Source organism: Heloderma suspectum, chromosome 16, assembly GCF_057233095.1.
Source record: "Heloderma suspectum isolate Gila_16-S chromosome 16, 16-S_ref, whole genome shotgun sequence".
In the NCBI taxonomy this organism is placed as follows: domain Eukaryota; kingdom Metazoa; phylum Chordata; class Lepidosauria; order Squamata; family Helodermatidae; genus Heloderma; species Heloderma suspectum.
In genome coordinates, this window is record NC_139473.1 from 17,819,668 (window position 1) to 17,845,582 (window position 25,915).

General features: G+C 43.9%; 1 protein-coding gene across 3 annotated transcripts in view; it reads left to right on the forward strand.

Annotated features, from left to right (window-relative positions):
* The window catches only part of RABEP1 (rabaptin, RAB GTPase binding effector protein 1), a 93,053-nt gene that overhangs the window by 44,874 nt on the left and 22,264 nt on the right, over positions 1-25,915 (forward strand). For all 3 annotated transcript variants that reach the window (XM_084822954.1, XM_084822956.1, XM_084822955.1), the window contains 6 exons: positions 681-884; positions 4,926-5,086; positions 9,556-9,675; positions 15,554-15,689; positions 22,079-22,257; positions 23,319-23,444. In XM_084822954.1, coding sequence (XP_084679080.1) covers positions 681-884; positions 4,926-5,086; positions 9,556-9,675; positions 15,554-15,689; positions 22,079-22,257; positions 23,319-23,444 — 926 coding nt within the window. The remainder of the gene's footprint in view (positions 1-680; positions 885-4,925; positions 5,087-9,555; positions 9,676-15,553; positions 15,690-22,078; positions 22,258-23,318; positions 23,445-25,915) is intronic.

The following is a 25,915-nucleotide window of genomic DNA, read 5'->3' on the forward strand; positions in this document are numbered from 1 at the left end:
ATCACAGCCCTCAAGAGTGGAGACAAAGAATGGCCTTGCTTGTAGTGAAAGGAGAGCTGGTTCCTGGACCCTGCGTTAGATTTTACTGATAAGGGTGTCAGTCCAAGCCATGCTGATTATGAGATTCATCAGTAGAGAGAGGTGGACTGGCAACTCTGGACCACAGCACTGGGTCTGAATCGGGCCCTGAATGGATTAGAGACTTAAATACCTTGGATTCCTAATATGTGCCCTTGAACAAGTCTGAACCACCATGTTAATGAGGTTAATCATTCTGATTGTTTGGTATGTCTGAGAGTTTCCCCTTTATGTTACCTTGTGCTCTCTTTCCCTGAGAGGCGGGAAATTCATGGACGCCTTTACATGATCAGTTTCTTTAGGAAAAAGGAGACAGTATGGCAGTGATGCAATGGAAACATTCTTGTATTGGCAATTCTGTTTCATAACAGTAAGAACAAAAATGAATTTTGAAGCATTGTTGAGTCATAAGATAAATTTTCCCACCTCTGGCATGGTGGTGGCATGAGTGAGTGATGCTATTGGTCAGATAAAGCAGTAAACTAAAAGCAAAGGTTAGACAGACTCGTTAGGAACAGTGTAGAGTTCCATTGAACACCCTGCATTACCATTGTGACTAGAGTATACTGTGCTGTTAATTGGGACTAATCTTTTTATTTCAGAGGATCTGAAGAAGCAAAATGCAGTATTGCAGGCAGCACAGGATGATCTGGAGCAACTGCGAACGCAGCTCACGGAAGCCCAGGCTGAAATGGAGAACATTAAAGCCGTTGCCACGGTATCTGAAAATACAAAGCAGGAAGCAATTGATGAGGTGAAGAGGCAATGGCAGGAAGAGGTTGCCTCACTGCAGGCCATAATGAAAGGTAGGGCTGACGGACATGGGTGAATTGCCACAAAAAAAAGTTTTATGTTTAGTGATACGGCTGATAAGTGGTTTAGTGTTCCACACTACTGCTTGGTAGTACAGAAACCACATGCTTCAAATTAAGTCTGTTAAAAGCACAATCTTATGCATGCTTAGACAGAAAAAAAGTCCTACAACTCCCAGTGTTGGGAGTTGTAGGCTTTTTTCCTGTCTAAGCATGCCTAGGATTGCGTCCTAAGTAGAGCTGGAAGGTTGTCCTTGTCATTTGAGGTCATTCTTTAACATCTCTTGTAACTTCCTTGAATTTTGTGCCGCCAAACTTCACTTTTAAACATTTTATTTAACAATTTTAACATCCTTTTCTTAAGTTAGTTCAAACTGCCTTACAACAATAAACAAAAAAAAATCACAATGAAAATATAAACATCATAATCACTACTATTAAAAAAAACAAAACGAAAAAGTGAGACCCCCTTGCATATTTAGCAAAACTAAGAAGCAATCAGCAAGAACAAAAAGCAACACAGCCCAGGGAAAAAAGAATACAGCAGAAACACCACAATACACACACACACACACACACCTCTGCCCTGATTGCCTGGTGGAATAGCTAGGTCTTGACAAGGCATTGAGAGGAAAACAAAGAAGGTGTCAGGCTGGCCTGTCCGGGGGGGGGGGGGGGGGGATTCTACAGATTTAGTACCACAACTGAAAAGGTCCTGCTCCTTGTACCCCCATCCACTACACCAGGAGAGTTGGAAGCAGTACCTCTGTGCGGAGAGGTCTATATAAAAAAGGGTGGTCCTTCAAGAGGTCCTAAGCCATTTAGGGCTTTAAAGATTAGACTCATTTTGCTTTAAAATGCCCCAGTCCTTTGACAACAGCATCTGAAAGGAGTTTGGGGCAGGGGTCAAGTTCTCCAAACCTCCTCAGTAATAATAAGGAATGTCAACAATTTGGAGAACTTGACCCAAAATGAGTATAGGAAAAATAATTGTAATGCTGCTTCAATGACCTTGTGTGCTATTTCTGGGACTGAGAGTGCTTCCAGATGAACACCTCATAGCAGTATTAAATCCTTGTTCTTCTGTTGTAATCTACAAGTGGAATTGCAGTTGACTTTCCACGCTATTGGGGGATATTTTGTATTTTCTGTGTGTACATCCCACTACATTCCAGCCACACCAGTACCCTTAGTGCTACTCTTCCGTCTTTTTTAAGAGGTGTGGTTTTGATGTGGATAGCGACTTACCGGATAGCTGAACTTATCACAGCTCAGCACATATTTGCTATACCATTTTTATTTTAAAAATACAATTTTTTACCGTTGGATGCCATTTTTATCATTTGTTAATTTTTAAAAATTGGCCTTTCAAATAGTGCTAAAGCACTTTCCGGGCTATCTATACTATATCCTATATAAATCTATCAAGGTAATAGACAATGCCACTTATATTAAAGAGGGTTACAGCGCTATACACCTATAATGCAATATATATATGATTTAAAAATGCCGTTCCCATCCAGTCGCCACCGTTTTAGCAAGGTTGTTAGTACCAATGACCAGAAAAGTCTTTTTTAAATGACTTTTAAAAAATAGCATTATATGGGTATAACGATGTAACATTCTTTCATTTAAGTAGTATTTTGCTATTTTAGTTTCTTTTAAAATATATAGAAAAGTGCTTTAATGCTTGTTGTTGTTCAGTCGTGTCCGACTCTTCGTGACCCCACGGACCACAGCACGCCAGGCCTTCCTGTCCTGCGCTCTCTCCCGGAGCGTGCTCAAGTCCATATTCATTGCATCAGTGATGCTATCTAGCCATCTCATCCTCTGCCGTCCCCTTCTGCTTTTGCCTTCAGTCTTTCCCAGCATCAGGGTCTTTTCCAGGGAGTTTTCTCTTCGCATTAGGTGGCCAAAATATTTGAGCTTCAGCTTCAGTATCTGTCCTTCCAAAGAGCACTCAGGGTTGTTGATTTCCTTTAGTATGGACTGATCTGACCTCCTTGCAGTCCAGGGGACTCGTAAGAGTCTTCCCCAGCACCACAGTTCAAAAGCATCAATTCTTCGGTGCTCAGCCTTCCTTATAGTCCAGCTGCTTTAATGCTACTTAAGATTAAAGATGGCATCCAGCACAGAGATTATACTGAATGTATGAGATGTGACAGCTTCACCTGCCGACAGCAAAGCTACACCTCTTCTTTTACTCTTCTGTTCTCAAAGTCAAATTAACAGATCAAATTAAATATTTTATGCCAAAGTTTCAATAGGATGTAGGTGGTGCAGCCTGTGCTTTCACAGCCACACTAAGAATTATCCAGGGTAGGCTTGTGCATCATCAAGGGGCTCACCAACAAGTCTGTGTGCACCCAGTGAAGCACAAAGATAGGCCTAAAGGAATTGGTATCAGGATGAAGAAGTGTCAAAGATGCATAGAAGGAATACAACAGCGGAATGAAAGATAGGGAAATGGAAACACACAGCGGCTCAGTTCACATTAACACAAAAGATAGTTTAGCACTACGTGCATGAGCAGCAATGAGCCTGAGCAAGACTCAGACTCATGCACTTCTCTCCTTCTGCATGGTCAGGAGAAAGACTTTGGCAGTGTTTACTTTCTAGCCTAGTTTGCATGATCACCACAGCTTAAACAAGCTATGATTGGTTGTTTAAGCTGTGGTGCATGCCGGGCGCCATTTGCCTAATCCCCCTCCCCCCTCCCCGGGCTTGGCTTGGTGTGTCGTTCGAACCTGGGCAGTATGGCTTGTCTGAGGAGGAAACAGCCCTCAAATAATCCATGGCCTGTTGTTGCAGTTATGTTCTGTGGGCTGCCTGTTAACCATTACAGAGTTTGTCTCAGAATTTAAGAGTGGGAGAGGTTGTTTGTCAGTTCTCGCTGAGGCAGCAAGCCTGGATTTGGCTGTACCAGACCCAAGTGGGGACTCATAAGATTTTAAAAGTTTTTTTAAATAGCTTTTGGGTACTTCTTTAGCTCTTATGGTTATCTGCTGTTCTTACAAACTGTTGGTGGTGGTAGTGGTTTTAAATATCGCTGTTTTTTTCTTGTTAATTGCCTTGAGTTCCCTCATAGGGAAATAGGCGGGATATACATTTTAAAAATAAGAATGTTCTCTACACCCCTCCCCACCCCACCCCACCCCCAGTCCTTGTACTGAAAACTAGCTGTCAGGGAGAAAACTAGCTGGAACTATTCTCCCTGACATACTTTTTTTCTATGCATAGGAGCGTGTGTGTGTATATGTAGGAGCAGTTAGTCACATAACTGCCCATGTGCAGCCTGAAGTGTTATGGCTTTGAAACAAGTTTACCTCCTCAGTGAGCATCAGGCATTGGGCTTGGAGGATTTGGAAACAAATCGTAGCAGATATGAAAAATCCTTCCTAACTGTACGTGTGTCACAATAATGGGCATAGTGGTGCATTTGTTAGAATGTAGTGGCATCTTTTATTGATTATTTCTGAAGTATTTTTCAAATGTACAAAATGCTTTGCAGTTCTTAGTGCCCTGATTTGCTGCTGCTGTTACCGCCACGTCGAGGAAAATTGTTTGAATCTCTCCTGGCATAATTGTAACACCTACATCCTATATATTAACTTTAAAAGTATATTCCCAAGGTGGAGGGCCTATAGGTTTGCATGCTTTGCATAGAGAAGGCCCCAGGCCGAAACCTCTGGCATTTCCCTGCAGGTAGCAGGCTGGAGGAGACAAATCTCTACCTGAGACCTTGAAGGGCTGCTCCCAGTTGAAGTGAACAGTACTGAGCTTAATGGAGGAGGCGTCCGATTGAGTATGAGGCAGCTACATATGTTCCACTGATTTCAGCAGTATGTCAAATAGGGGTGCAGTCCTATGTATGTTTAGACAAAGGAAAGTCCTACAACTCCCAGCATTCAGTGTACTTAAGGATCTTGCTCTGAGATATCTGGCAGATATTTAATAAGCTTGTCACATTAAGTAGACATGGAGGGCTTCAAAGAAGTGATTAGCAACTTGTTATCGTTGTTATTGTTGTTACAGAAACCGTCCGTGACTATGAACTCCAGTTTCATCACAGGCTGGAGCAAGAGCGAGCTCAGTGGAATCAATACCGGGAGAATGTGGAAAGGGAAATAGTGGAGCTGCGAAGGAGGCTTTCAGAAGGCCAAGAAGAGGAAAACTTGGAAAATGAAATGAAAAAGGTAAATCAAAACATATCCTCAAAACGTAAAGCTCCGTTGGATTTGTTTGGAGCCTATCAGTACAACTCTTTCCTTGCTGAGGATTGGGAATCAAATAACATAACTATATCCTACATATGGTTCCACAACACATTCAGTGTTTGACACACATTTTCAAGTTTCAAAGTAGAAAAAGACATCCAGTTCAGTCCAGCTTCTGTTTCCTACTTTTGTTTTGTGTGCTGAATTACTCCTACAATATTTGGGTTTGTAGCGAGGACTCCTCTTTTGAATGGCCGTGGTCACTTCTCTCCCCCATCCTGACCTAAACCCCACTGTTACAATCTGGTTTTCCTATGGTGACCTCCCCCCACAATATTTTTTCTTGAGCACCAGGAGTTCTAATGTGGTGTGGAGATTAGAGGGTTGGACTAGGATCAGGGAGAGCTGGGTCCAAATCCCCACTCACCATGAAGTGGTTCCTTGGATAGCCTCAGCCCAATCACTGTCTCACAGACTAACTTATTGTTCAGATAAAAGGAGTGGGGGAGAGCCATCTATGCCACCCTGAGTTCTTTGGAAGAAGGGTGGGATAAAATGTATTAAACAAAGCTTCCCCTCTATGTACTCGGCCCTAGTTCTAATCGGACAGAAGCTTGAAAATGCATGTCTGGGGATTGCATCTTCCCAAAACAGCACTTCTGTAACTGTGGTTACATATATGGGCCTGGTAGCCAGGCAGATAACCTCTGTGTGCAGATGAACATTTGGCGATGGGGGAGGGGGGGATACTGCCCTCCTTGTAAACCTCTCTAGAACGTCCGGCAGGCCACTCTTGCTGTGCTATGGGTCATTATTCTGGCACCGGTGGCAATTTAGTTCTAGTCCTTTGGTGTCATGTGCAGCAATGCAACTGAGAAGCAAAAGGACTTCCTCCCCCCCGCCCCCCCCCCCCCATTTGCCTCTCGGTGCCTGTCTGGCTCAGAAGCAGCCCTACCATCAGACAGTGTGGTATAGCACATTTTGGGTGCCCTTAGGAGTAGGAAATAGGCAAATCAAATCGAGCTGTGATCCACCAGGAAATTCTCCTGTGCAAGACCCATTGAATGAAGCAATTTCTGATGTAGCTGCTGTACATTTGAATGGGGCTTGCCCAGGATAATTTTCTGGTGGATTATTCCTTGTGCTAATTCATCTTTCTCCAGTATGGTTCCTTCCAGATGTTTTGTACTGCAACAAAACCTCAGCCAGCAGGACTGATGGAAGTTGAAGTCCAAAACATCTGGAGGGCACCAGGTTGGGGAAGGCTGTGCTAATTAATGAAAAGTATTGGATTTTCTGCCTCAGACATCAAAATATCTCTTGTTGGTCCTGCATCCCTAGAATATTTTGTTTGTGGGGGTTGTTTTTTAATGGAACTCTTCTTTTGAGATACATGTAAAGTTTTATGTAAGCCACCGATTTAAATGCAGTACTATTAAATAAGTATATGTACATATACATGTATATCCGGGAGTTGGTGCTTTGTAAAATACTTGCTTTTGAAATCTGCTATACTTAAACCATCTTTCTAATTTTACACACAAAATGCGGTTATAGGAAAACATGTTCAACTTTTGGCTGGAGGGAGAGGTGCTTAGCTTGCTCTCTGGGCTAAAAATGATGGCATTGATTGAGGCTTTTAGGGAGTTGAAAACAATTTCCCAGAATACATCATCTACTTAAAAGGCAATAAAATCTTTTCACTTAGCAAAATATGTCTTTTTCTGAAGGGATCAGGGTTTCAGTTGTGCAGTTCTGGCTACTGTGTGCAGTTATGTTCCTGAGACGTCATAAATATTGGTAGATATTGGCTGAATCAATTGGCTGCGTTCTGGCTACATAACACCAACAGGCAAGAGATAATACATTTCTGTGGGTAGTATCCGACCTTAGTCTTATGTAGAGTAGACCAGTTGAAATGAATGGGACTTAAGTCAGTGACAACTAACTTAATCCCCATTTATTTTAGTGGGTGTACACCTAGGACTAGCATTGAATACCAGTTTGCGTATTTCTTCGTGATAATGTTACCAGCTTACTAACAGCATGTCAGCATGACAACCTCTTTTAATTCTCAGTTGGTGCTGTAGCACTGGAGCAACAGAAAGCTGGTGGCCTCACCCTGAAATAAGAGCAGTAGGGTGCAGGAAACACCTATACCGATGAAATACCATTGGGTTATACAGAAAGCAGGACCTACAATACATTTTGATTTCGGTTGATGCCTCCTTGTACGTTCACAAAGAGGCAGGTTAAAAATTAGAAAAACAAGTTCTTTGGGCCAGGTTGAAGACACAGGATGCAGTGGCCTTGCTTGAAGGTAAATAGGGCTGATCTGGACAGTGCCTTGTTAGGAGACTGCCTGGGAACCCCAGGTACATAGCCTTGAGTTCCCATGATGGAAGGAAGGCAATAAGAAGTAAAACATTTCTAGTCACTGTTCTTTCAACCCCAGATCATATTCTCATGAAAACACCCACGAGAGATTATTGATATTATTATTTATTATATTTCCATACTGCCCCATAGCCGAAGCTCTCTGTGCAGTTTACAATGGTTAAAAACATTAAAAATACAATATGCAAAATTTAAAAATATAAAAAACACACAGACAGTATACACAGAGACAACATATATCTAAAAACAACTTTGAGCAAATCAGCCAAACCATAAAAACAAATCCTGGATCCATTAAAACTCATCACATGCTGACAAATGTCTGGGAAAAGAGAAAAGTCTTGACCTGGTGCCGAAAAGGTAACAATGTTGGCACCAGGTGGGCCTCATCAGGGAGGTCATCATTCCACAATTGGGGGGCCACCACTGAGAAGGCCCTCTCCCTTGTTGCTGTCTTCCAAGCCTCCCTCGGCGTAGGCGCCTGGAGTAGGACCTTAGATGTTGAGTATAGTGTACAGGTATGTTCGAGCTTATGACAGAATACATTTGTGAAGTCCTTAAGGCCACAAGACTTTTTGTTGTTTTTGCTGCAGTAGACTAACACAGTTACCTTCTAGAAACTGAAGACTGCTTTACGCATGGTTTAAGTGAGCAGTTTTAATGTTCTCAGGGTGCAATCCTATGTACGTTTCGACAGAAAAAAGTCCTACAATTCACAGCATTCCCCAGCCAGCATGTAGGACTGGAGTTGTAGGACTTTTTTCTGTCTAATTGGGCATAGGATTGTGCCCTTAGTGAACTGCTGACTTTAACATGCTCTGGCTGTTTGAATCTGCAAGAGCTGTTAACTTGAGGGCCACAATTCTATGCTGGCATGCTTGAGTGTAAGTCCTGCTGTGAGGCTTGCTTCTGAGCAAACAACACATAGAGTTGGGCTGAAAAAGATATATTGGAAGTCTTGCACCTTAATCAATTGCTGAAGTCAATAAGGTGCTAAAATATCAGTGCCACCTTTCAGCATGGACATTACTGGATTGGAGTACTTAATTGCTTTCATTGCACTATTTTTGCTAGGCCTTACCTCTCCTCATCAATTTATATTTTATCCCAAAATGTGTAAAGTGCTTTACAAGCTTTCAAGAACACTGTCCATTTCCAGTTTGAGGGTGGGGTTGTCTTGGGTTCAGACAAAAGATAGTAATGGCTCTTGCCCCTCCCTCCTCTTCATAAAATTGAAGGTGTTGTGATAAAGCAGTTGTTGCCTGTGATGTCCACACTTCTTCCATTGGAAACTTATTAGAGGTTTCTCTTGAAGATCTCCACTAAATGCAGACAAGCTTCCCTGAAGGGCAGCTTGCTCCCCACTTTGATCTTCCCCTACCATGAGCAGCTGCAGAGGAATTTTGGGTGCACTCAGGGGGGTCATCTCAGTTTACTAAGAGTAACAGTGAGACCCTAAGGCCTGACCAGCACCTTGCTTGCGCTGAGTATACACTTTAGAACACTTCCTAGAAACCTCTGCAGCATAGAGGCATCTTATAACCAAACAAGTTCATACTGAAAGGCTAGAATAGGATTGGGCAACCTGTAGCCCTCAGTCTAATTTCAAAAACCCTCTGCAAATGATCAGTTCGGGCCTCCTGGGAAGCATGATCTGTCCATCTCTTAGCAGCCCATTGGGCAGAGAGGAAGAGGAAAAGGGAATGAGCAAGAGAGGTGTGGGGCAGAAAGAGAAAAGGGAGGTGCAGAGTGATGGTGGGGTTGGCCCTGTTCACTTTTGGCTCTGGTTCCACCTATCACAGGTATGTGGTCCCAGCCAATTACCCTGAGGGAATGTGTCTTTTGGAAGAAAAGATGCCCCACTCCTGGGCTCGAAAGTGGCCCAACTGGGTCATAAGCCACATTTGGGATAGGTGAATTGCCCAGCAACACATTTTTAAACGTCAGAATATAGTGTCTAAAATGTTGAGTCTGGGTTAAGTTTCAAACAGTAATAAATGAACTTGGGTCAGTGTTTGGGTTTATTCCATAATTTTAAATGTTGTCTTCAGGCCCAGGAAGATGCAGAGAAGCTCCGTTCAGTTGTGATGCCCATGGAGAAGGAGATCGCAACTTTAAAAGAGAAACTGACAGAAGCTGACGAAAGAATAAAGGAGCTGGAGGCTTCAAAGGTGGGTGAGGTAGTGTGTCTGTGAAGAGGATGAGCATCATAATTGTATCAGGACCATCTATCTTAGTACAGGAAACTAATACTTTGTGCAGACGCTTCTCAGGTGTTTTGAAGTGGGGACCGTTTGTAAACATAACCTTTCAAGCCCCTGCCTCCCCCCTCTACAACAGAAAACACAAGGATATCTCACTAATAGTTAAAACTGAGCAAGTTCTCCTTTTTAATGTCATTTATATAGGTGGTATATGTTTGCATATAATTTAAGCATGATATATAGGCAGTGGCAGCTGGTAGGGCCAGGGGAGGACAGTAGGAGATCATGCCTGGCACTTGTCAGCTGCACACTGGAGCAAATATGCCTGTTTGTTGGGGGATCTCTCTGCCACAAGTGGGTGGGGGACAGACAGGGGGTTGCTGCCGAATTTGCCCCAAATGTAGAGCTGGATCTGCATGGAGGGAGGCTGTCTCTGCGCAACAGTAATATGTGATGTCAGACTGGTGAAAGAAAAACAAAGGCCCTTGTGCTTACCCACCCAGAACACTTTGGGAACTCTGGCTTATCTCTCCCTCAAGTTGGAACTTGGGGTTTACCTGGGCCATTGTTTGGGCCCCTTGGCTATCACAAAGGCTTGTTCTAAACCTCTGTTATTGGTCAGGCAAATCAAGGGGAAAGCATGAGGGTATGTGAGCCCATTGTTGCCTGTGATGTCCACACTTCTTCCACTGGAAACTTATTAGAGGTTTCTCTTGAAGATCTCCACTAAATGCAGACAAGCTTCCCTGAAGGGCAGCTTGCTCACCACTTTGATCTTCCCCTACCATGAGCAGCTGCAGAGGAATTTTGGGTGCACTCAAGGGGGTCATCTCAGTTTACTAGGAGTAACAGTGAGGCCCTAAGGCAAGGCAAGAAGGCAAGAAGCCCATGCAAAATAAGGTTTTTTTTCCCCCTAATCAGCTTCTAGCACTGCCAGTCAATACAGGAATGGTGGCATGTAAGCTGCCCATTGCTCTGACTGGGTGTCTCTTGTTCAGGGAGCAGTCTAGTGCTTCGCTTTCCTGTCTAATCAATGTGCACATGAAAACAGAGCTGAAAATGAAATGTGTACCTCTCTTAGAAGCGGGTTGCCTCATTGTCTCTCCAGATGGATTCAAATCCCACTCTGCTGTGAAACTCAGTGGAGGGCCTTGATTATGTCATCCCCTCACCTCTTTTTCTCAGCCTAAACGACATCTCACAGTAGCTTGAAGCAAAAACATTGAACAACTTCACAGAAAAGTGCTCTAGAAATTACCATTAAAAATTATGGTTACCACCCAGTGAAACAGATCTTAGTTGATTGACCATATACATTTTAGTTGATTGATTTAAAAAAAAATCAATCTTCATACACAAGCATATGAGAAATGCATGTTCTAAAGAGAAGAGCATACTTTTGTTTTCATATTTTGCACCTGTGTGTTGCAGCAAGCATCACTTTTTGAGGAGGCATCCTTCTTTGGTGTTTGCCATTTGCGATTTTGAGAAGTACTATTTGTTTCTTTAAAATCTGCTGCCTGATTAATTTGAGCCACCTTTATAGTCCAGTCAGGATGTTTGACTTGACTGATCTGATTAACTGACTAAATGTTACAGACATCTTGTAAAAATGCAGTAACCTCTTTCAATACAGTTCATGTATTTGGCGATATCCAGGGCATTGTTGCTGCTGCACACAAACTCCATGAAGTTGGTCAGGCTGGGAGTGAGTACCTTGGTCAAGGCCCACTAGTGAGCTTTAAAACTTAACATACATTTGAACTTCAGTGCCTTACACTCAAGCGTAACAGTCCAGCTACTATACCACATAGACTGGTTGTGTATTCAAGATGTGCAGCTGATGGAGGGAAGTTACTATATCTGAGAACCTTTTTATTATGTATGTATTTATTTACAGCATTTATATACTGTTCCACATCTGAACAGATTCCGGAATGGTGAACAATAACAGATAACATGATTAAAAAATAAAAGAAAAAAAACCTTCTTATTAAAAATTGTTATTTTAAAAAACAGAGTACCAATAAAAACCATGATTGGTCAGTCGAGAAAGGCTTCCTGGAATAAAGATGTTTTCAGGAGGTGCCGGAAACAACACAGTGTTGGCAGCTGCTTGACTTCCAGAGGCAGGGAGTTCCATAGAAAGGGGGTCACCACAGGGAAGGCTCTTCTCCAAATGGACTCCAGTCGGGCCATAGGTCCACGTGGAGCCACCAAGAGCGTGCTCTCTGATGACCTCAGTGACTGGGCAGTTGATAGGGGAGAAGGCACTCTCTCAGGAATCCTGGTCCCAAGTTGTTTAGAGCTTTGTAAACTAGTACAGGAATGGTGGCATGTAAGCCTAACCTTAAACCTGGCCCGGTAGTGAATAGGCAGCCTGCGCAGTTCCCTCAGCAAAGGAGCTGCATGCTGAAAAGGGGCGGCTCCCGACAACAGCTGAGCTGTGTGTTCTGCACTAGCTGCAGCTTCCGGAGCAGAGTTAAGGGCAGCCCCACATAGAGCACATTGGAGTAATCAGTCTTGAGGTTACTAGCGCCTGTACCACTGTGGCCAAGCTATCCCTGTACAGGAGAGGCCGAAGCTGATAGAAGGTACTGCGATCTGCCATGGCCACTTGGGCCTCCAGTGACAGTGATCACTGGACTACAAACCTGATTGTTCAAAGGGAGTGCAACCCCATCCAGAACAGGCAGTGAGCCTATCTCCTGGACTTGCTGCTTGTTAACAGCATAGCATGCAGCATCAGCCTGGCCTTTTGTATCCCAAAATATAAATAAATATCTCCCCACCACCACCCATATCCTAAGACTGAAGTTTCATAGGAACATTTGTTTCTTATGGCATCGCTTACCGATAGACATTTTATACCTGCCTTCAGGCTATCCAGCTATGTCATTATTTTCCTGTCTAAAAGCTTTAAGTGTGCTGTTTGTTTGTAACAGAAAATTGTGGAAAACCTTGTACAGCAGGCAGACCTCAAAAGATAAGCAGCATGTGTTATCTGTCTAAGTGTAGGCTTGAGGTTTCGGCTTCCACAAAACACGCTGGTGGCGGAGAGGGCCATAGGTCCCTCCTCCCCTCACGGAGGCCTTTAGAACCAGCTGCCTTATGAGCAGGAGGGGAAGAAGAAGTTACTTGTCGTCATTGCCAGTTCTTTAAACGATCCACTGTGTGAGCTGCTCTGCCAGCCTTTGTGGGTGAAGAGCGGGATAAAAATGCTGACAATAAAATAAACGAATAATTATTGAGATGCCAAGTTGAATGGGTTGGGCAGGCTGTGGAGAGAATGGCAAGCTGAATGGCAAACTTCCTTGTACTGGAAAAGCTGCAAGCCCGACTAAGGCTTTGCATGAATCATATCCTTAGCGCTGCCTCCTTTGTAAGAGGCAGTGGCCTAAACCCCTCTGCTTGCTTTCTTACTGAACACCCATTCCGAAGAAGCTCATTTTCACAGATGGCCACGTGAGAATTTCATTCCTTGTGGCGAGAGAACCTGATCCTGTCATTTGTACGTGGCAGCAGTAACACAGCTCTTGGAACACAACTACTTCTGGCCTGGTGTTATAGCCCTTCAGGCCATGGCACCCTATTGCATTTCAGAAGTCTAGCTTTGGCCAAGCTGCTTTGAAGCATTCATAAAATGCCTGATACTTGGCTTTTCCAGCATGAAATCAATAATGCTTTTGCAGGCCTGTCACTGGCACTCCCCCTCCTGGTTATTAGGTTCAATTTGGGAAAATCCGTAGCATACACTTTCTACCACGGTTAATTTTAATGTTTATATCCCATATTGCTCAGCCCAAGTAACAATTCCCTAGCATGTTCAAAGCGCTCTCTCTCCCCCCCCCCTTTCTTTCTGTGTGTGGCATGGTGGTGGAGGTGGTGGTGAGACTGTGGAGGAGAGAGTGGTTTTCCTAAGGGCACTTGCAAGTTGTGGCTGAGGTTCTGATTTATGCCAGCAGTTATATGCTACTTTTGGACCCTATAAGTGACCCTTGAACTGGCTTACAACCAATAATATCTAATACAAAAGAGAGTTAAAAAACAAAACAAAAACATCATGAAGAAGCATTATAAAATAAACATCAATTAAAAGTCAACAGCGTTGGAAAACAATCCAGTTACAAATTAGGGGGTCAGAGAACATCAAACACTTACTTAAGACTGTTTTTCAGAGTCTTTCTAAACTCTTAACGTTTGGGTGGGGGGTTGGAGACACAAGCTTTTTGAGTGTCCTCCAGAGCCTTGGCAATTCTGCTGAGAAGGCCAGGGCTGTCTCATGTACTCACCAGTTTAACTTCAACTGGAGGTGGACCACAGAGCAGAGCTTACCCTGAAAGATCTCAACAGGCAGGCAGGATCATGTGGGCACAAGCAACAACCTTGTTCTCTCATTGTTGCAGTATTGTAATCTCTCATCTGGGCCAACTAACGATTCCTTCTGGTCCAATAGCTGAGACATCAATATGCACAGGCAGGCAATACAGTTGTTAATATTTCTAAACAGATGGATCGATGCCTTGACTTTCCCTAAAACAGTCCTGAGACAGGCAGATGCAAGCATAAACATAACCTACCCTCAGCTGGGCCAGTACAGAACCAATGTCATGGTACCTGAAGGTACCCATATGATCAATAGTTATTCAGTGGCCTTAAAATGGCAACACTGGCAAAGATGACAACCCATCAGTGAACTCAGGCCCAAGCCAGTCCCAGCTGTTTGATCACCTGATAATGCTGCTATATGCTGCTGCTTTTTATTTTATTTTTTTAAAACTCTGCGGAGTTCACACCTAAAAATCAGAAGTTGATGCTCAAGAATCTGGAATAACTTTATTTTGCAGTTTGGAAGATCTAGGTTTTCAAAGTTCGTTTGTTCTTGCAATAGCCATTAACAATGTTGTCCCACTTCATTACTCCTGCACTGAATGCACGGCACATGCTCTTTAGTTTAGATGGAAGAGTGCAACATCATGAAGGCTGACGTCTAGTATTTCCACCTCCCAAAAGCCTGTTTTGCTGCCACTGAATTCCTTTGTTCTTTAGTGTAGCCACAGAAGCATGAAAAATGTAAAAGTAGGGATACCTGTGTTTTTATTTTGGGGTACATTAAAATACCATGTATGGATGTAGCCTTTGAGCTGCTGGCGTATGGCCAGTATATGTCTGGAGTGTTATAATAAAGAGAAGAATCTGTGTTGGCTCCTGAAAATTAGTGGTGTTGGCAAATGTATGCATACTCATTGATTGTTAGTTCTCTCTGCTTTTTAAGATACATTTTATTGGCTTATATACTATGCAGTTCCAGTAACCTTAATGCAAAGTAGCTAACGAGGGTATTTTAGTTTAGTTTTGTTTTTAGTACAGATAGATGCTGTTGAGCATTTAATGGCAAACAATAGCAGTTTGGAATGTACCATTATGGCAGTCTTGTAAATAAGCCCACAAACATTTCTAGCCTGTGGATTTTTTTACTAGCCTACTGGGGCCAGCAGAGGAGGGAGAGTACTGCATTTCTGTGCTGGGTGTGGAGGAGGGTTTTTTCCTCCTCTTAGCAGCCCACTTGGTTTCTATGCGCTCTGCCAGCCCAATCACTTGCCTGCATGTAGTTCATGGCCAACTATGGCTACTAGGCTAGTGCTCAAATACAAGGCTGCATTGTGGAGTGTTTACTGCACTGTCAATTCTGCCACTCGATTTAACAACATGATTGTGATTGTGGAACACGAGTAAGGGAGCTTGTCACTCTTAGAAACCTCAGGATCTCTGAGACACAGCAACTGAAACAAAATGTGTGCGTTAACTGAAATCTATCTTTGCTTCTCTCTATGTTTTTTTTCAGGTTAAAGAACTGAATCATTATTTGGAAGCTGAGAAATCCTGTAGGACAGATCTAGAAATGTATGTGGCTGTTCTGAACACTCAGAAGTCAGTCCTGCAAGAAGATGCAGAGAAATTACGGAAGGAACTTCACGAAGGTATGGATACCCCCCCGCCGCCGCTGCCGCCCCCACCGCCCCGGTGCTAAAACCATGGAAGTGGTGGAACACAAACGCCCCAGAATCAGGTAGGCAACCTGGTGCTCTACAGATGTTGATGGACTACACTTCCTATTAGCCCCATCCAGCCTGGCCAATGGTCAGGGATTCTGGGAGTTGTCGTCCAAAACATCTGGGGGGTGCCACATTGCCTCCCAGTACTCTGGATGAGGGCTTGGCAGCTGCATGCTTGGGCTGGTCTGTATATCCACAGTGGCTTCCACAATGCCTGGGAGGGACTGTGGCTCAAGTGGTACAGCCCCTGCTTTGCAAGCAGAAGGTCTCAAGTTTGATGCTTGGCATCTCGAGGTAGGGCTGGGAAGGAATCCTGCCTGAAATCCCGAAGAGCCTTTGCTGCCAGTCAGTGTTGACAATACTGGGCTAGAGCAGCTTTCTGTGTTCCTACTGCTCTGGCTGTGTTCTGTGTGGTGGCATCCAGCCTTGTGCCTTGGCCCGATCTCAAATTTTGTAGTTAGAATTCTTGTAGATTGGATCCTTAAAAAAAAAAAAAAGTACAGCGCAAACTCATGGCATTTGATCTTTGTTACAATTTGTGGAGTTTCTATCCCCCCCCCCCTTTGGCATTTCATTTGGTATCTCCCTCTTGCTGGCGGGCGGCCTCCTAGACAGTAAGATAGAGTTGTGTGATGAGCGTTAACATCAATCTATCACAACACAAATAAAATGAAGCAGTCCTGTTGAAACAAATGAAAATTCACGCAGAGCAACAAAATAATTGTACGATCGGTATACTGCAGTTCTTGAAGACTTAGTTCTTGAGCACTGAGAACCAGCAGAACCTACATGGAATATTATTTCTTGCTTATAAATAAACCTTAGGGACTAGCATCCCCTTGTTCCATCCTCAAAACTACCCACATAGAAGTTGTCAATTTCATGACTTGGTAGTGCAGTTCCCATGTACTCTGCTTGGTACTAAAATATTATAAGCGTGAAGGGCCATACCATATTCATGGCCACTGTACCCTTCCTATATTTGTGATACTTCCCCCCACCCCATTATTTTTGGTAATACCCCTGAAAAAGATTTGGGCAGATTCCAAAGTGCCTGCATTGTGCAGTGGACAAGAACTAACAACACTTGACCCTTCTTATCCATCCCCCACAGTGAAAACTCTTGTTCATGGTCTGCTCATCTTCTGCCTGAACTACAGAATCATGATCTTCTCTGGTCTTCTGTTGTGACACCTGAATCCTTTCACCTCTATCCAGACACCTGCTGCTAACATTCTTCACCTGTCTCTTTCAGACCATACAATGCCTCTATAATCATAGGAACATAGGAATCTGCCTTCTACTGAGTCGATGCACCTAATCCAGTTTTATTTATTTGAAGTATTTTGATCCCACTCCTCAGCCAAAAAGGCTCCTAGAGCAGCTTACATATAATCACTAAAAGAAGTCAGTCCCTGTCCACAGGCTTAACAATCTAAAAAGGCGCAACACACAAGGAAAAGGAATGGGGAGGGAAGAGGGAGAAAATTAATTCTTTTAGCAGGACTGGTGGAATGGCCCTGCTCTCCCTCTCATCTCCCTGCACGCAGCCTGCTGGAATATTATTGACACTGACTGGCAGCAGCTCTCCTAGGGCCGGAGTTTTCCCAGCCCTACCTGGAGTTAGAAGGCATCAAAACTGGGATTTTCTGCATGCAAAGCAGGGGCTCTACTATTGAGCCATGGCACCCCCCTAATTCCTTCACTGGGTTTTGGTCCACTCTCATGCCCAGCACTCCTTGTTGTTCCCTCTGTGGCCTCCACCAAATCATTCTGTTCTCCCATCCTGATACATTGCTGCCCGTGATCTTTGCTCCTTTAGCTTCACCCTCAGCTGCCCAACCCCTTCATGGATCACTGCCTTGTTGTGGCAAAGGGGCTTGCGTAACTCAGTGAAGCCATAAGCTATGCCATGCAGGGCCACCCAAGACGGACAGGTCATGGCAGAGAGTTCTGACAAAATGTGGTCCACTGGAGAAGGAAATGGCAACCCACTGCAGTATCCTTGCCAAGGAAACCCCATGGAACATATCACAAGGCTAAAAGAGATGACACCGGAAGATGAGCCCCTCAGGTCGGAAGGTGTCCAATATACTACTGGGGAAGAGCAGAGGGTATTTCCAAGTAGGGCCAGAAAGAGTGAAGCGGCTGGGCCAGAGCCAAAAGGACACTCAGCTGTGGATGTGTCTGGTGGTGAAAAGAAAATCCGATGCTGTAAAGAACAATATTGTTTAGGAACCTGGAATGTAAGATCAGTGAATCAAGGTAAGTTGGAGGTGGTCAAAAATGAGATGGCAAGATTTAACATCGACATCTTGGGAATCAGCGAACTAAAATGGACAGGCATGGGCGAATTTAATTCAGGTGACCATCATATCTACTACTGTGGGCAAGAATCCCTTAGAAGAAATGGAGTAGCACTCATAGTCAACAAAAGGGTAGGAAAAGCAGTACTGGGGTACAATCTTAAAAACGATAGAATGATCTCAGTACGAATCCAAGGCAAACCATTCAACATCACAGTAATTCAAGTCTATGCCCCAACCACTGATGCCGAAGAAGATGAGGTTGATCGGTTCTGTGAAGACCTACAACACCTTCTAGAACTAACACCAAAAAAAGATGTCCTCTTCATCATAGGGGATTGGAATGCTAAAGTAGGAAGTCAAGAAATCACCGGGATAACAGGCAAGCATGGACAAAATGAAGCAGGACAAAGGCTAATAGAGTTTTGCCAAGAGAACATGCTGATCATAGCAAACACTCTTTTCCAACAGCACAAGAGGCGACTCTACACATGGACATCACCAGATGGTCAATATCGAAATCAGATTATGTCCTTTGCAGCCAAAGATGGAGAAGCTCTATACAGTCAGTAAAAACAAGACCTGGAGCTGACTGTGGCTCAGATCATGAGCTTCTTGTTGCAAAATTTCGGCCTAAATTGAAGAACATAGGGAAAACCACTAAACCATTCAGGTATGACCTAAATCATATCCCTTATGAATACACAGTGGAGGTGAAGAATAGATTTAAGGGATTAGACCGGATAGACAGAGTGCCTGAGGAACTATGGACGGAGGTCCATAACATTGTTCAGGAGGCAGCAACTCAATCCATCCCAAAGAAAAAGAAATGCAAGAAAGCCAAGTGGCTGTCTGATGAGGCTTTACAAGTAGCTGAGGAAAGAAGGGAAGCAAAAAGCAAGGGAGAAAGGGGAAGATATATCCAACTGAATGCAGAGTTCCAGAGAATAGCAAGGAGAGACAAGAAGGCCTTTTTAAATGAACAATTCAAAGAAATCGAGGAAAACAACAGAATGGGAAAGACTACAGATCTCTTCAAGAACATCGGAGATCTCAAGGGAACGTTTTGTGCAAATATGGGCATGATAAAGGACAAAGAAGGCAGGGACCTAACAGAAGCAGATGAGATTAAGAAGAGGTGGCAAGAATACACAGAAGAACTATACAGGAAAGATCTTAATGTCCCTGAGAGCCATGATAGTGCGGTCACTGAACTTGAGCCGGACATCCTAGAAAGTGAAGTCAAGTGGGCCTTAGGAAGCATTACTAACAACAAAGCTAGTGGAGATGACAGTATTCCAGCTGAGTTATTTAAAATCCTAAAAGATGATGCTGTTAAAGTGCTGCATTCAATATGCCAACAAATTTGGAACACTCAACAATGGCCGCAAGACTGGAAAAGGTCAGTTTACATTCCAATTCCAAAGAAGGGCAACGCCAAAGAGTGTTCAAACTACCGCACAATTGCGCTCATTTCACATGCCAGCAAGGTGATGCTCAAAATCCTACAAGCTAGGCTTCAGCAGTATGCGAACCGAGAACTACTAAAAGTACAAGCTGGGTTTCGAAGAGGCAGAGGAACTAGAGATCAAATCGCCAACATTCGCTGCATCATGGAGAAAGCAAGAGAATTCCAGAAAAACGTCTCTTTCTGCTTCATTGACTACGCTAAAGCCTTTGATTGTGGATCACAACAAACTGTGGCAAATTCTTAAAGTGATGGGAGTACTAGACCACCTTACCTGTCTCCTGAGAAACCTGTATGAGGGTCAAGAAGCAACAGTAAGAACCAGACATGGAACAACCGATTGGTTCAAAATTGGGAAAGGAGTACGACAAGGCTGCATATTGTCACCCTGCTTATTTAACTTATATGCAGAGTACATCATGAGAAATGCCGGGTTGGATGAATCAGAGGTCGGAATTAAGATTGCTGGGAGAATTATCAACAACCTCCGATATGCAGACGATACCACCCTAATGGCAGAAAGCGAAGAGGCTCTAAAGAGACTCTTGTTGAAGGTGAAAGAGGAGAGTGCAAAAGCTGGTTTGAAACTCAACATTAAAAAAACTAAGATCATGGCATCTGGCCCCATCACTTCCTGGCATATAGAAGGGGAAGAAATGGAAGCAGTGACAGATTTTACTTTCTTGGGCTCCAGGATCACCACAGACGGTGACTGTAGCCATGAAATTAAAAGACGCTTGCTCCTTGGGAGGAAAGCTATGGCCAACCTAGACAGCATAGTAAGAAGCAGAGAGATCACCTTGCCGACAAAGGTCCGTCTAATCAAAGCTATGGTTTTCCCAGTAGTAATGTATGGCTGTGAGAGCTGGACTATAAGGAAGGCTGAGTGCCGAAGAATTGATGCTTTCGAACTGTGGTGCTGGAGAAGACTCTTACGAGTGCCCTGGACTGCAAGGAGGTCAAATCAGTCCATACTAAAGGAAATCAACCCTGAGTGCTCATTGGAAGGACAGATACTGAAGCTGAAGCTCCAATATTTTGGCCACCTAATGCGAAGAGAAAACTCTCTGGAAAAGACCCTGATGCTGGGAAAGACTGAAGGCAAAAGGAGAAGGGGACACGAGGGGATGAGATGGCTAGATAGCATCACCGATGCAATGAATATGAACTTGAGCACGCTCTGGGAGAGAGTGCAGGACAGGAAGGCCTGGCGTGCTATGGTCCATGGGGTCACGAAGAGTTGGACACGACTGAACAACAACAACAACAACAACAGCTGCCCAAAGGGGTCCTGCTGCCTTAAACAACGTTGCCCTTTTTGCCTGGAACTGCCCTATAAACAGCCACATTCTTTTCTTTCAGATCCTTCCTCAAATCCACCTCTTCTGTGAAGCCCTACGACATTGTTTCAGTAGGGGATGAGTAAATACGTGTAGCTGAAGATGCTCATCTTCTCCCATTACCCTTGTCTCCATCGTCTTCCTCTCCCTCTGTTGCAGTTTCAGTTGTGGACACACAATTGCATACTTCACTATGTAAAATCATATAGATTCAAATTCCTTTATCTGCATCAGCCACATGCTCTTTTACATCAAAAATGTAACATACAAGGAATAAAAGCAGGATTACAACTGACTGAAGTTAAGCAGGTTAGATTCTAAAAATGTACATCAGACATGAACACCCAATATACAATCCTTTTCACATTAAAGAGTTAAACAGATAAACTGCCTATCCATTGAAAAATTAAGACTCCGATGAAATGATAGATCTTACTTTAATAGCACCCGCTAAAAATGTCACAGTCTTTGGTGTCACCAGCTTATCATCATGATCTGTGAGAAGAAAAGACACAAAGGCATGAACTGACTGCAATGGAATAGATAACAGTAGTGGAGTAATCACCTCTCGTATGTATTAGTGGTGCTATACAAATGATAACTTGACTGTGTTAAGTGGGTGAACCCTTTAGATATGTGAATAGCAGTTCTTTCAAGACTATATGGCACGCAACACACACACTATGCATCTGATCGTTGTCTGGACTGGCTCCAAGCACACTGCATATCCAAGCACACTGCATACTCTTTTCAAGTCCTTGAAAGGTTGTCCCAGAGAGGAAGGCCAGGATCTCTTCTCGATCATCCCAGAGTGCAGGACACGGAATAATGGGCTCAAGTGACAGGAAGCCAGATTCCAGCTGAACATCAGGAAAAACTTCCTGACTGTTAGAGCAATATGACAATGGAACCAATTCCCTAGGGAGGTGGTGGGGTCTCCCACACTGGAGGCGTTCAAGATGAGGCTGGACAGCCATCTGTCAGGGATGCTGTGACTTGGATTCCTGCATTGAGCAGGGGGTTGGACTCGATGGCCTTGTAGGCCCCTTCCAACCCTACTATTCTATGATTCTGTGATCCCTAGATCTATGGAAATGATCTAGACATCCAAACAGCCCTGGTTAACAACAAATGTAATCATGATTAATTAAGTGTAACGGTTGGAAATCCAATTCGTTTTCTTTATTTCTTTCTGCATAGTCTGCCATCTGTTAGAGCAGGAACGGCAACAGCACAACCAGCTGAAACACACTTGGCAAAAGGCCAATGACCAGTTCTTAGAGTCACAACGTTTGCTGATGAGGGACATGCAGTGGATGGAAACGGTGCTCACCTCAGAGCAGCTACGGCAAGTTGAAGAACTAAAGAAGAAAGATCAGGTTAGTGGTTATATTTTGGGGGTCTGTCGTTGAGCATTGTCTTTATTGACGTGTAGTAATTGTGTGAGCGGGGTGGAGCTGAAGAGCAGGGATGGGGGAGTATGTTTTCAGGACTCTAATATTAGAGTTGTGCAGCAGGCACCACACCCATGTGCACAATGCATGCTGCACAAAGCCAGGGACTTGGCCAGCGCCAGGAGGAGTGACTGCCCTTCCCTGCACCAGCTGAGTCCCTTTCTCCCTGCTGAGAAAGGAAAAATGGGCAGGGGCGGGGCAGTGGTGGCTGTGGCCACGCCTGCTGACACCATCTGGCCCACAGAGGGCCCAGCGTGGGGCAATTCGGCCCTGGTCCCCTGCCTTACACAACTGGATGGAGACATTTGCATAGGGAGATTTGCGGGCCTATACCTGGGCTGTGGCATGGAAGCAGAATAGAGCGAGGAGATTTGCTTGAGAGGGGTTTGCCTGCTTCAAATTCTGCTTGCAAGAATTCAAGGAAGGGTGTTTGCATAGTGGAGCACCCCTACTTCAGATTCATGCTCCATCTCTACTTATAGCACACTTGTAATCTGGATTGTGTTAAGAGTGATCTATGGTGGACTGATATCATTTGTGGATGGTATGTATTGGCGGCAGGGGACTTGTAAAGACGTGCAAGACAAGGAGATCAGTGTTCCCCAAACTGGTGTCCTCCAGATGCGTTGGACTGCAGTGGTCATAATTCCAAGCCAGCATGGCCCCCCAGCAGCTGCCCAAGACATCTGGAGGACACCAGGTTGGGAAAGGCTGACCTAGATGAATGGAGAATTCTCTATGGGCTCCATCCCAAACCACAATTTTGTGACTGGCTTCAGTCAGTTGGACCTTGAGACTCTGCTTGTAGAAGAAGCAAGTAATAAAGCCAGAAGCCAAGCCATTCTAATATCCAGCTCATTCCTCCATAGTTTGTAGTCTTTCTTTTGGGACATGCCATGTCACTCTTCTCATTTGCCAAGTCCAATTTATAACAGAATAGCTGATAAAGGCACATGAAAATACTTTCATTTACAACTTGTTTCTAGGAAGATGAAGAGCAGCGACGACTTCATAAAAGCAAGGAAGATAAACAGAAAGGCACTGATGATGAATCAAAAGTCATGTGCTCCATAGCCCATGAGGAATCCCTTCCGCAGTTCCCTGGTGAAGAGGTAAAGCCAGTTGTTTGAAGTGCGTTCCCCCTGTCGGGGGTGCCTGTTGTTGATCAATAAAATATTCCTTTTCAGAAAACATTCCTGCTGACAGAATCATTGGAGGTTCCTTTAGTCACTGGGTTTATTCAGACAATAAACTACAAAATGTTAAGAACGAACTGTCACCCTAGCATGGATTCCTTCTAGAATCTTGTAAGGATTTTGACAGGGGTTGGAGGATGGGGGCCAGTTTGCATTTCACCCCTTTGAATGCTTTACGAAGAAGGAACTAAGAGCTGGATTATACAGGCCATGGGGATGTGCCACTGAAAACAATATCCCCCGAAACTTGGCCTTCACCTTCCTGCAGTAACATCTAGGACTGTTTGCTGTGTGGTACTGTGTCGTCACATGAGTTTTCCTGGCCACTGCTACTCACAACACGTAGCCTGCCTTGAAATTTAAAACATTGCTGTTACTAGTATTCCATGTATTATTTATTTAAAGCAGTTTTACCCCACTGTTAAGCAAAAAGGCTCCCGGAGCAGCTTACAACGATTGGTAGTATGACACTCTCTGACCTCAGTTATAATCTAAGAGACATGACCCACAAGAAACAGGGAACAGGGAAGGAGGAGGGAAAAAGCAAAGCCAGGCAGCAGTTCTTGAAGTTAACAGTTCTTCTGGTTAACAGGTCACCATTAGAGACCTTGGAGCAGTATCTACCTCTTAATTAGTGTAAGGCTCTGGTAAATGTGCAATAAAAAGTGTTGGAGAAGCTTAAGGAAGTGGGGGTTCATTTGCGTGGCTTTGCGCAAGTTTTGGCAAGAGCTTTTGTCCTCTTAAAAATAGTCTAAAAATTGATGGTTCCTAATTACATGCTCAAGATGTTCCAATTTGGCCTAGAATGAATGACAGATGTTTCAGTTCTTTCACAATGAATTCCCAACAATACTGATTTTTGTTGTGTTTTTCCTTTCAAAATATTTCTCTTAACCGTTGGAAACTTCCCTCTTTCTCCCTTTTTAGCAGCAAGGCATGAGGCATCAGATATGCAGCAGCTTTCTAAAACTTTAAAAGTACAAAATAAAAAACCTCATTTAAAAAACTGTATGCAAATTACAGATTAAATTTGAATTGTAAAGATAACTAAATATAGCCTAAGGCTGCAAATCATTACATTTGAACAAAGGAGAGCTGACCAGCTGGGGGACTAGCCAGCATGGCCAATGGTCAGGAATGCTAAGAGTTGTAGTCCAAAACCTCTGGAGGGCACCAGGTTGGGGAAGGCTGAGTTAAGGTATGTTTTTAGGTGTGTTTTTAGGTCTTGACCACTTTCCAGTTCATCTGAATTCTCAAAGTTCCATGGCACTGATGCTTATTCTTCCCCCCATCCTGACCCCGCAAAATAGCAGCTCTTTCTGGCACTTTCCCCCAAACTAAGTGCTTGGGAGACCTTCTGGGCTTCTGGGCCCAAGGTTCCTTAAATTTCAGAACATATTGACCCTCCTAGGCTTGTTTTAAATAATCGTCTTGTTGTGAAGTTGTGACTTCAGTGGGATTACTTTCATTGTGACTTCTGTAGGATTACTTTTCTGTTGTTGTTTGTTGGAAATTTTGGACTTCCACATCTTGCTGGTTGAGCTTACTTGAATTCCAGTGTGAGAGCCAGTGTGGTGTAGTGGCAAGAGTGTTGGACCGGGAGTCGGGAGATCCGGGTTCTAGTCCCCACTCAGCCATGGAAGCTCACTGGGTGACTTTGGGCCAGTCACAGACTCTCAGCCCAACTTACCTCACAGGGTTGTTGTTGTGAGGATAAAATGGAGAGGAGGAGGTGGATGTACGCCACCTTGGGTTCCTTAAGGAGGAAAAATTTACATATACATGTAATAAATAAATAAATAAATCCCCCCTTTTTGCTAATGGATTATGGATCTGAACCTAGGTTGGAGAGTCTTGTTTTTGCTCAAGGGCCAAAGTGTGTAACAAAGGTTCTCGGAGTGGTGCAAGCAGTTGCTATGTGAGACTCAACTCTGTTTTGGATACCTTCCAGGCCAATTTTCGTTTCATGATTCAGAAGGCAGAATGCCTTCCTGCCTCAGATTTGTCCCAGCGAATCCGTCGCCAGTCCTTGTTGGCAGTGCAATCTCCTCATGTTGAATGACGGGGTGTGTGTTCAAGATACCTGTTCTTCTGGGGATTCTAATTGTCTGGGGTCTTTTCTCCAAGGATCTTAGAACATATGATTCTATGTAGATTTGCTCCTCCTTTACCTTCAGTTCTGCGGATACGTGGTAAGGATAAGCATCACCAGCAATACCGCCATATTGTTTTCTTTGTTACGCTTTGTTGATGCTGAAATAGCATTCTCCCCCTTCCTCCACTGAGCTTGGCAACGCTGGTTAAGTTGGCCGGGTGGGAGGCAAATCTCAAATTTGTTCTAGTGATAGGAAATGGCTTTGAACATTCAAGTTGCACAATAAGACACC